The 12,110-nt window shown below is 41.5% G+C and overlaps 1 protein-coding gene across 1 annotated transcript in view; it reads right to left on the reverse strand.

The window, feature by feature from the left end:
• PYGL (glycogen phosphorylase L) overlaps positions 1-12,110 on the reverse strand; it is a 292,076-nt gene that overhangs the window by 245,753 nt on the left and 34,213 nt on the right. The window contains exon 4 of the mRNA XM_044074307.1: positions 11,514-11,617. Coding sequence (XP_043930242.1) covers positions 11,514-11,617 — 104 coding nt within the window. The remainder of the gene's footprint in view (positions 1-11,513; positions 11,618-12,110) is intronic.

A 12,110-nucleotide genomic window follows, 5' to 3' on the forward strand; every position in this document is an offset into this window, starting at 1 on the left:
CTTAAACAGGGGGTAATCAATTTCGGCCAAGGACAGTGCATCCAGAAAAAACACAGGACTAAAATCAAATGCAATTTACTTGTGCATGCTTCACTGAATCCCAACTTTGCGATGTACCTATTCTGTAGCAACAATCCAGTCACTCAATAGTAGCTGTAAACTAGCCATTAGTCACTCAATAGTAGCTGTAAACTAGCCATTTCAGTGGAACCCAGTCTCTGGTGGCTGGCACATTGAATCCTCCATTGAAGGATGGTACACTACAGTTCCAGCCCTGGAAAGTTACTGAAGCCACAATAATTATAAAGTTTCACAAGGTTTACATTCATGGTATTCTCTCCAACAGCACAGTCTGCAGCTTTGTACCATTTCACATGCCCCAGCAGTGACTCGCTGTGTGATCTTTGTTCTCTTCTCTGGTTGCGAGATTGCTAGAGTTGAGGGCATTGTACAAAATGTGGGGTGGTCAAAACATTACTGCTCAAAGTTACTTCCTATAAGTGTCTGTTTTGTGAAACCATACAGGTTTGCAGGTGCCTTGGGTGTTCTGAAGAGTGTGCTTGATGTTAGGAACCATTATGAAGTTGAACTTATGTTCAGACCTTTTTAGGTCCTTAAACTACAGATTTGTTTAAACTGAACTAAAGTTGACATTACTAAAAAGTATGCAGAATTTTTAAAAGCTTTTATGGCGATTCCCAACATGCGATTACCATTTGGTAAGAGTACGCGGCTGTAGTAAAGTCTGGAGGAAGTGGAGTTCTTGCAATACTAATGCAGGAGTTTGGCCTGCACAAAGATACTTCCAAGAGAAGTGGGTCTCCAGACTCTCTCCTTTAGTCAAAAAGTACACTGCTAACCCTATGTAAAAGGTAGGTCTTGTTCATAGCAAATTGCTCTTGATTGGGCACATTTTCATGTTTTTCTAAAGGTAACCCTACTGGACTAAAACAATTTTCAAAGGAAGTGAGGGAGAAGAAACTCCCATCCCAGCCTTGATACCAGTTGAAATGGGTGGGGAAGAGAAGAGATACTAGTTTTTTTTTTTTTTTTTTTTTTTTTTTAAAAAAGAGAAAAAGCACACCTGCATCTCCTTCCTCTGAAAGGGAGATGGTAAATCTGAATTACTGGAGTACTTGCTGGCAAACTCCCAGGAGTAAGACTTCTGGCAGCTCATATTTAACGATTGCAAGAAGCTTGTTTTATAGAACTGGCTTCAGTTTAGTCCACTAATCAACTTGGTGTAGACAATGTTTGCCATATTTCAAAATGATAGCTTGTTGTAAGAGTAAATACCCAAGTGAGCTTTAGTCCAATTCTACAACTGCTTCCAAAGCGGTGTGGGTGGCAACAGCAGGACATTGTTAGGAATTTTAGAGCATTCAGCAGCTGAGCATCTGAAACTGTGAAGCAAAGACAATCAGAACCTTAACAGATCTCAGCTGAATATCCCTTTAGATATCAACTTCAGCCACCCCCCCCCCATTATGAAAAATGTACACAGAAGCCAACCATACCATCTTTCCCACTCAACCTGAACAGACATGTTAGACTTGTCAAGCAGCTGGACTTTTAGTCAGAATACAAACTATAAACCTATTCAAGTGTGCTTTAGCCAGACTTCCAGTCAGGGTCAATATCAAGGTAATGGGTGTTGGCCTGTCATGAGAAATGTCCAAAACATTTCACTGCTTTTTCTCTATTCATGAGAACTGAAATAGCTAGAACTACTACAGTCCTAAATTCAAATTGTTTATAGTAGGCATGTCTACATAGTAGCCACCATTAACCCATTTTTCAAGGTGTAATCTTAAATTCTTACTTTTAGTATTTAATAAAAGACAGATTACTTTAAACCATTGTTTTGGCTGGAGTTGAACTGAATAGGCTGTATGCAAAAAGAGTCTGCAAGGAAATGCCACCACCTCAGTAAAGCTTGGGCCAGTCGACTAATTCAGGCTTCTGGGTGCAGGCTTGCCAAGCTTGGGCCAGTCTACTACAATTCAAGCTAGCTTGTTGCTTATTGTATTGTTCCCTCCAGCATAAAAGCAAGTAATCTCAGTCTACTACAATTCAAGCTCGCTTGTTGCTGCTTATTGTATTGTTCCAGAGACACCAGACATTCACTTGGCTTTGAAGTGTTCTGCCCAATCGTAAGCCCCAATATATAGGTTCATAGGTTGGTACTAGGCTATCAGCCCTAGCACCTTTACAATCATAGCCATAATTCCCTGGCTATTTCTTCCCACATTTACTTCCCTGGACCCCTGTCTAGCAGGGCGACTGACGTGATCCCCAGGGTGAATTTCCTCTCTCCCATCCAATAATCAAGGTTCTTTTTGAAGAGGGCTAAGGAGGCACTCTGCTTGACATGTATGGACAGTCAATTCCAGAGTCTGGGGCGGTCTCTGGGTCAGGAACATATCCCTCCAGCTGTTTCTCACAAAAAGGTTTAGATCCCTTTAGCATGTGGCTGAGGGATTGGGATTTCTTTTAAGAGTACCATGCCTAACCGCTCTGGGTTTGCCATGGCCTTGTATGTTAAGCAGAGATCACTGGAGTAGACTATATGCGACAATAGCTGGAGTTTAAGGTGGTCAGCATAGGGCATCTGCTTTAGGCCTGTGATTTTTTTTTTTAGTGCGGCCTTTACCATTGTTGCAGATGTCTTTAGAGTACAGTGCCCCATTTTGTATGTACCTAATGGGGCACTGTACTCTAATGGGTCTAATGAGAGATGAGTACAGTGTGACAATGACCTTTTTTCTGGCTGAAAAGCCATTAGTGATTAGGTGTGCCACATAGGATTTCCTGACTATTGCGGCAATGTGGTTATTGAAGGAGAGACCACTGTCCACCTATGTCCCCCAAGTCTCTTATCACACTGTTTAGTGTACTGCCACCTATGTGGTAATTCACTGGTACAGGTTTCCCCAAAGGGGATAACTATACATTTCTTGGCATTGAGCTTGAGCCCATGGCTCTGGCACCAAGCATCTGTTTCTGTAAGGCCCTTTTGTAGAGAACTGCAAACTTGGTTAGCCAGAGTCCCTTAGTGTTGGCCTGTACTTCAGAGAAGTAGATGCCAAACAAGAGCGGTCCCAGGACTGAACCCCAAGGTCCTCCACCCGTCTGGAGCTGGATTTGGAGTCAGCTACTTTTACGGGGGGGGGGGCAGGGTTCTGTCGGTAAGCCAGTTGGCAACCCATTGAGTGACTGAGATTAATGCACAGCTTAGTAAGTATATCTAGGATTCCAGAGTAGGGGATGGTGTCAAAGGCCTTGGCAAGGTCCAGATAGGCTGTGTGGACTGCCTTACCCTCATCCACAGCTCTGTTGACTGATTCATAGAAGTCAATCAGGTTCAGGAGACAAGATGGCCCTTCACGAACCCAAACTGGGCAGGTCCAGTGTTTTGAAGGTTGCCAATAGCCTTGGTTATAAATTCCATTATAACACATTCCATGGCCTTGCAGATCAGGCTCGTCAGACAGATATGGTGGTAGTTCCTGGGATCCAAGTTGGATTCCCCCCTTGTGGAGTGGGATAACTATAGCTGTGCACCACTCAGTGGGCATGAAGCCTGAGTTGAGGGTATGATTAAACATGACACGAGGTGCCAGCTCATTTTGTAGTTCATGTAGTACACAGCCTAGGATGTCATCTGGTCCCATGGATGCTGTATTCTTTGCTTTGGAGAGAGCATTTTTTTTTCGTGTGGCAGTTACTGGAATTTGGCAATCTTCTGGTATTGAGATGGGCCATTTAGGGGTGAAGTTGGCACTGAATCTGCCAGGATATTGGCAATATCCTTGTGATCAGTATATTTAATGCCATTCTGTTGCAACACTGAGCAGAACTGAACATTGCCATTTAGATTGACAGTTACAGAATGCCTTGTGGTAGTCTTTGGAATCTTTGGCAATTTGTTTTCATAACTAGCTTTGGAGGATTTTACGAGGGATCACAGCTTTAGAGGGTGGTAAAGGAATTTTTTTGCAACGTGGGATTTTCCTCTTAGAGTTTCTTCCTTTTGTTGTAAAGTTTATGGCATTGGACCACCAGACTGGCTTCCTTTTTTTTGTTTGAGAGCATCTTTGTTCTTTGGGATGGCAAGATTCATGCATGAGTGGATGTGCTCGTACAGTGCCTCAGTGTAGGACACTGCAGACTGGTATGGTCTAATTTATACCTAGTCCTTTCGTCCAAAGCCTGGCACAGGAGTTTAGGACCAGCATTCTTGGTAACCTTCAGAGGAAGGCAATGCCATTGTTAGCTTACAGTTTTAGGAGAAACAGTAGCTTGTTGCTCTGGGCTAGCCCACCTTTTCTTGAAGTGGATCCTTTGCTACTGTGTCCACAGCATCTTTTTTTGTTTCTTCAGATATTGCAACACATTTTCTGAGTGTCCCATCTACAAAATGCCGACTGAGGGATTTCTACACCCTCGAAGGGAATCAAATTTCTGGAGGTAGGGTGAAGAACACTATATCCAAGGTTGGCTATGCCAGTCTTTTACAAGCTCACAAAAATGGAATGAACTACCCAGTCTGCTACAGGAACAAGTCAGATGAAATTTGCTCTTCACTTATTCAGGGAGGCAGACTAAACCTAGTCAGTTGCTTAGGACTCATTTTCCTAGACCTCATTTGCTGCAGAGGAAAGATGCAGGCACCCTTGGATTGGTCAGGATCCTGTGACTATTTGTCTACACAGCCTTAACCCTAGATCCTCCTTCAGCCTTCTGCTTATGTAGCACTAGCTATTGCAGTGGGTGTGTAAAGGGCAGCTTGCTCAAATTCACTGACTACACCTGTAGTGTAGTCACCAGAAGGCATCACTGGCTTCTGGTGACTGCACCTTGTGAACATAGGATCAAAGTGTCTCCCAAGCATATCTGGTCTTTTTACATGTGCTCAATTGTTCTGTACACTCGTTTCATGCAATACTGGAAGCACTTAAGTACTCTTTAGGCACATTTTACCATCAGTTTTGCTGTCTTGTGCCCCTAGTATTTTTTGGGATGCAGCTTGGGAATTCCCAGATTCTTCAGTAACTGAAGACCAGAAAATCGGGATACCACTGCCTGCTCTGTGCCCCTCTAGTAAGCAAGTAGATCAAGGACGCATGCTTGGATGTGGCAGACTAGCCTTTTACTCCTACTTAATTAGTAGACTCTACAACTTTACCAATGATGCAGAGCAGCGTCTACAGACAAGTTTGGATTTTGCTGCAGCTCATTTTAAGCATCATGTACTCTGCAAAGTAGTGTGTTAACTTCAACCATTTTTCCCCACCCCTGACCCTATACTTCAATTAGTGCTCATGGAGTTAATGACTACACCCATCATTGTGCCAAGCATCCAGGCTTGGCAAGCATACAGATTTGGTAAGGAGACTGCACTGGCTGACCTGAAAGACAGCCTTTTTAGTGAAGTGTCAGTTAATGCTGCTTTGCCTTGGTTTATCATCCTATCTTGTCCTTTTACTGTTTAACCATGGGCTTCATTTGAGGTGCAACATACTTGCTTATTCTGACCTCCAGTACAGGTACATGTTACTGGCTGTGCCTATGTACACTGAATTATGCTGTCACACCTGTCTACAGGTAGTAGACTATACTCAGCACCTGCTCTTGGTAGCCCCTTTCTGCATTTTGGTGGCAATTAATAGAAATTGGCTAAAACTGACAGTTCAGAGTTGGGTTGTTTATGGAATGCCTAAGGAAAGTTTACTATAGAAGTATGGGGTGACTAGAGGCAAATGCACTCATCCTAATGGTAAGGGCATTGGGTTCAGGTCAGTGGTTTACTGGATTCCTGCTGAAAGGAGTTTTTTTTTTTTTTTTTTTAGGTCAAACCTTTCTTCTCTGGTTGCTGCTAACAGATGCAGCTAAACGGGAGGATTATTCTCCAAGATGTGGCAAATGCCACCATTTGATTACTGTTCTACATTTATGGCTAGCACACTTCAGAAATTGAAAGTGTTTGACTACATTACAATGTTTCACTATTACAAAGTGTGCTCAATTTGTTAGAGGCTATTTTATGAGCAGTTATCACCATACTTTGTGCTTAAAGATTTCTGCTGGTAGCCTTTGCTTGCAAGACGCAGTCTATGTAAAATACAGGTCATGTTGCAAGTGGTATGCAGAGCAAACTATGCCAATGACCATTTGTACTGGACAGCTAATGGGAATTGAGTAATCTAGGGTAATTGCCAGCCTACAGGAAATGGAAATGTTGCTGAGATTTCCTGTCATGCCAACTAGTAGCGAGTGGGAGTTCCTGCAATTAGAACTAATCAAGTGACAAATAGATATGCATAATTTAAGCATTACTACAATGCACCTATGCTTTTGGGGGTTCCCCACTGACCTAGGACCTTTGGGTTCTAGCTCATCAACTTTTCCTTTTACCAGGCCAGTGTAAACTGGTCTGCTGGACAAGTGGGTTATAAATTCAAGTAAAATGCCAATTGCTGGCAGAACTTAATTTATACAATGTAACAGCCTGCTTAATTTTACAAAGATTTGAGCAAAAAGCATTACTTACCTCTTTCAAGGGCTACTCAAACCAAGCACAAAACCATTCTGTAAACCTGTCTGTTAACCTGATAATCTGCAAGTGGAATTATTCCAAGTTCACTTCCGAATTTCCCTGCATAAAAGTGAAACCAGTACTGTCATGCAATTGTTAGTCTACAGCACATTGTTCATGCATGATTTGCAATATTGACAAATCATACAACAGCTTAAGCAATGCATAGAAGTCTAAGAAAGCTTGCCAAACTACTTCTGCACAATATCAGCATGATCTGCTGTGTAATGCATTTCAAAACTGATCAGTCTTGCACTGTCCAACTTACTATACCCCTCTATTCAGAAGAGCACTTTAGAGCCACTAAAATTTGAGCAACTCCAGTAGGATAACTGACATAAGTTGGTCAAGGAAAGAATATGTATAGGGTCAATAGTTGCCTACCAGAGCAGATGAGAACTTTCCCAGACTGGCTTGTGAGGGTGTACGTTTCTCCTGTTACTGATTGGCAGTGTGTGCGCCCTTTGGTGCTCAAAGGGAGGACTGCAACCTGCCAATTCTATTTGAACTTATGACCAGTTAGGGTTCTTTAAAAATCATGAAAGCCAGCAGGGGTTGCCATGGATAAAGCTTTAATTAAAGTGGCCTAAAATGTGTAGCTCTTGAAACTAATAGGATGGTGTCCAAAGATCTGTAGGGTGGTTCTTGCGGCTTTGGGCTCCTGAAGCAGAGTTCAACTAGACTTCACACAGTATTCGGATTGGAGAGTTAAAGGCCTCTAGTAGAGCATCATCCCACTGAAGTGCTCAAGGAGCAGCACGTACAAGACTTTTCTGTATTAAAATACATGTCAGAATGTACCCATTATGACAGAACACCTGTCTAAAGTAACGGTGCCTGGGCATATGTATATGAAAGCACCAAGTCTCCAGCAGTCCAGGCAAGGCAAGGACAGCCCTTTCCTCTACTTACACTGCCGAAAAGGGGTTTTTATTGGTATTGTATAATTGGTGTCCTGGGTACTGGCTACAGAGTGGGGAATGCATGGGGCAGACAGGGAAGCAGTGGGTAGGTAAGTCAGGCAGCCACATTTTTCTGGGATAAATGACGCATCCATGAGAGTTTGGCGACAGCCTCCAACTTACATTAACAATATAGGTATTCGGTTGATATGGATCAATGTGGATTTGTGGAGGGGAGGCAAATATTTGACATTAGAATAATGCTGGTGCAGAAGCAGCACAGTAAGAAAAATACTGCTGTGCATAGATATTTATGCAGAGTAAGCTTTGATTTTTGAGCAAGGCAATTTATGTGTTTATATCCCAGATATATGTGGGGAATGGAGGCAAATTAGTAGGGGCTTCTGTGAAAGAAGCCTGGGGTGTCCCATTTCTCCTTTTACTTTTATAAGAAAAGCCACTGGCAAAGAAAAATGGACAAAGGATACAATTGTTATGGTAAGATATTTTCAAATTTTGTACCAAAAACTGTTTTGATGTTCAACACTGGTGTCAATTTTGTCAAAAAAAGATATAATCTAAAGAGATACGCAAAGACTAAAGCTGTAAACTACATACCCACCAATGAACTGGTCCAGAAATACCTATATTTATGGAAATATGATGAAGTGAAGTCTTTGGGAGCATGGATTAAGATTATGGTAGTTAAGGATAATACAAAAACTGACTGGAAGGTTTGTGGCTTATGAAGAGAAAGATGCAAGCACTAAAAATGTAAGTTCCTTTAGTTTTACAGTTCTGCCATTTTCTTCATAGAAATTTGACTTTTTTTTTTAAGAGTTGAAGGATTTGATTTGGGGGCAAGAGGGCAAGAGTAAAGTGGGATGGGTTGATCTAACTGAACAAGGAGCTTTAGATTAGCTTTAAAATACATTTTCAAATCGGGTAGACAGATGTTATTGTACACAGAAGCAAGCATAGTTCAAAGTGGAAAAGGATATTAAGCACGGTAATTAAAAGGAAAAGTGGGAATTTGGACCCAGATCCTCAAGTCAGGATTTTAATTTTCATAAAAATCAAAAAATAAAACACTAAGCCAACACATGGAGAAATGAGATTTTGCCAATAGGGATGACAGCATTTTGGGAGTACAGAGGAGAGGGCTGGAATTTACTGGAGGAAGCTGGCAAATAACCAAGGTATCAAGAACAAAATAGGGAAGTAAAGGTAATAAAAATAAGAGACCAAGACATCTGGATCATAGGCTAGCGATTACCTTGGAGTACACTGAAAGGTAAGGGGATACAGGAATCCTAAATGAAAGGCATGCTCTGGCTGTTTTTAAACTGAATCTATAAACTGAAGCAGCTTTTAAAAGGGATAATTAGTAGGGGCCTAAAGTACTGGACAATAAGCCATTTCTAATCTTCCCAATAAAGGGAGGTGTGGCTCCCAAATATGCAACAAAGTCTAGAATATTCAAAATGTTTGTTACCCCAACTAAAGAAATTTTTCGAGGTAGATGGCTAATGAGGAGAAAGGCAACAGAACATACGTTTTGGGAATGTAATGGGTTGGTAGACTTTATAAATTCACTCTGTACACAACCATTGGTGTGTACAACTAAGAAATTGTTTGGCAGCCACTAGAATTAAACTTTAGGCTTTACTACACTTGGTCAATTCAGACCCTGTATCCCAGCCCCCCCCCCCCCCAAAAAAAAGCCACAATTAACAGAAAATGGAAACAGACTAAAGTAGCAACTATTGAAGAGGTAAAAAAGGAGGCGGGATCTTGAGTAAATTAAAGAAAAAAAAAAACACATGGGAATACATACAGAACATTTTGGAGAAGGAATGGGGTTTAAGAGAAGGCAGGAAAAAAAATGAATTTATGTAATGCTGCCTAGATTATAGAATATGGAACAATGCAAGTTTTAATGCATCCCTTGCATCTCAAGGGATAAGTTTTACCACACAGGATTAAATCTACAGTAGACAGGAGATTGCCATTTTGCTATCCAGACTTCTTCATATATTGAAACTATTAACCCATTACCAGTTATCAGTAGAGGTCTTAGTTTGCATGGGTGGCAGGGTTTGCCACAAGTACAAGGAAAGCTTGACAGTGTACTCATTCCCCCAAACTGAAGTGTTTGGGAAGTCTGCACAAATACACTAGTATAAGCCTAATTTTAGGGGGAATGCTGGTGTATATAGTTTTAGCGATTTGGAATAAATGAAACCATGCATTAATGTAAAAAATGCTCAAGTGGTATGTTGTCCTGTGCTACCCATGTCCAGCTCTAATCTTTTGCATGAAAAACCATACACTGTTTTCAGAAAGTGTTTGTCCCAGTACAGTGGGGCAAAGGTAAATTAGAAATGCAAAACCCCCCTCAGCTTGTTCTGCAGAAACATTAAATCCTAAATCCCCTCCCAACATGCCCTGCAGAACACATTAAATCCTAAATCCCCTCCCAACATGCCCTGCTCTATGTGGTACATAAATCCTAAATCCCCTCCCAACATGCCCTGCTCTATGTGGTACATAAATAGTAAAGAACGGATCAATTTCTACTTCTGAAACCACACTTTGTTTGACTGAAAGGACTAGTCCCAGTGTCTTGGCAGATCCCATTAGTACAATGGTCTTCTGAAGTATAGGATCAGGCATGGTTAGGGTGCCGAGACTTGTGGGTTCTTATTGAACACCTTCCTGCAAGAGGTGCAAGTTTCAGATGTAGGGAGGGTATGAAATGAAAGCCTTTAGACTATTCTAGGGTGAAATGCCAAACCAGTAGATGGACTACATTTGCAAGAACAGCCATTGGAGTCTTCATGAAGTAAACTCTTCTATGGGGCAACTATGGAAAAACACTGTAGAACTTTCATTTATACTACTGCACTTCAGTTTTTGCAACAAGACTAGACCCAGTCAGGTGTCAAAGTTTTTGAATTGGGGCTTAGTACCAAGGATGTCAGCTACTGGACAGTTTAAACTAAAACCAAATGTGTGAGTGCCCAGTTTAGATGGCTTCCACACAAATGCATAGTATTCAACTAGAGAGAACTGTAGTTCTCCATGCTGGAATTGTGTTGAAAGTATCCTGTAGGTTTTTAACATCTGGCAAGCTGAGGAAGCACATGGCAATTTTACTTAATGTGGGCAGTATGAAGAGTCTCAAAGACCAGCCAGACAATGGATCAAATTGCTGTGGAGGGGTGAGCCACGGTTGTTGAGGTTGCTCTGAGAAAGGTGACACCCAGTTTAATTGTAGCTGGTACACATTTGTATTCGGCCTCCACTAGCCACTTCCCAAAGGGAAGCATATTAAATCCCAAGTCTATTATCACAAGTATTTCCAAACAAATCCACTGGGGTTAGACAGTTCTAGCAGATGGGTGAAAAGCATAATTCAGGGATTCTCCATAAGATTCAAGGTGCTAGACAGTGCCCCCTTCTCCTACTCAAATTTAGTGTAAGAGGGGTGGAATGGGTTTGATCTAGAGTTCAGTAACATCCAAGGATAGAGTCTGGTGCGTCTGCACTAAGATGCCAGCTTTTACAGCTGACAGGATGAGAGTTTCTCCTATGTTTTAAGTTCAGAAACAAGTTACTCCACAAATGCATCAAGGAGTCAAGTTACTAAAACCTGTAGTGGCATAATAGCTCAGTATTGGATCAGCTACAAGCAGTTTCATTGACAAGTTTTGGCACCCTTCAATATGCCATTATAATCAGACAGGCATCAGATGTCACATGGTTCATGGCCTCATCCAAAACCTAAAGTGCTTTAGGATTTAAAAACAGAGCTGGTGTCCTTCCCATTGCAATTAAATTGCTTGAATGGCATGAACAATGGCAAGCATGTCGGTCTTGTCAATGAAGCTTCTGGTTACTGCAGCACAAAGTTAACTTAGAAGTTCTACAATGGGCTACTTAAAACAGGGGATTGTACATAGCAGGTGGTGGTATGGCCTTAAAAAAAAGTTTACCAAGAAACACTGTACCTGCCATCCATCTTTGATCTTCTGATTGAAGATTCCGTACTCGTATCTTATTCCATAGCCATATGCAGCAAGACCCAGAGTAGCCAATGAATCCAAGAAGCATGCTGCTCAAAAAAAAAAAAAAAAATTTTTAACTGAAAGTATTGTCAATCTTTGCTTGCTTTATACAGGTCAAGGCATATTTAGCAGTTGACAGTCTACCACCACTTAAGGAAATCACATACATTTAGTTACTACATTTTATAGACTGCAGAAAAAATGTTTTACTAGACTAGAATTTCAGGATTTGTCGAGATCTACAATTACATGCTCATTGTGCAGAGAGCAGCATGGATAAGGAAGTAGTTTTGCTTGGTGTAAAATATGCAAAACTATTAGAATCAGAATTGTCAGAAGCATCATTTCCAGTCCCCCCCCCCCATTTGCTCTTCCTATTGTACTCCTAGGTCAATTACCCAACTTTCTCTTGGAAAAAGGCTTACCTATGTACCTGCAGCCCATTGTTTTCCCCTATAGAAGGGGTGGTCCTTTCCACACTACTAGATTAGCAGCATAAGATTAGTTATTAGGAAGACACTGCACTACACTGACCTGGAA

The sequence above is a fragment of the Protopterus annectens genome, chromosome 6.part0 (assembly GCF_019279795.1).
Source record: "Protopterus annectens isolate FY-2018-M chromosome 6.part0, PAN1.0, whole genome shotgun sequence".
Lineage (NCBI taxonomy): Eukaryota > Metazoa > Chordata > Ceratodontiformes > Protopteridae > Protopterus > Protopterus annectens.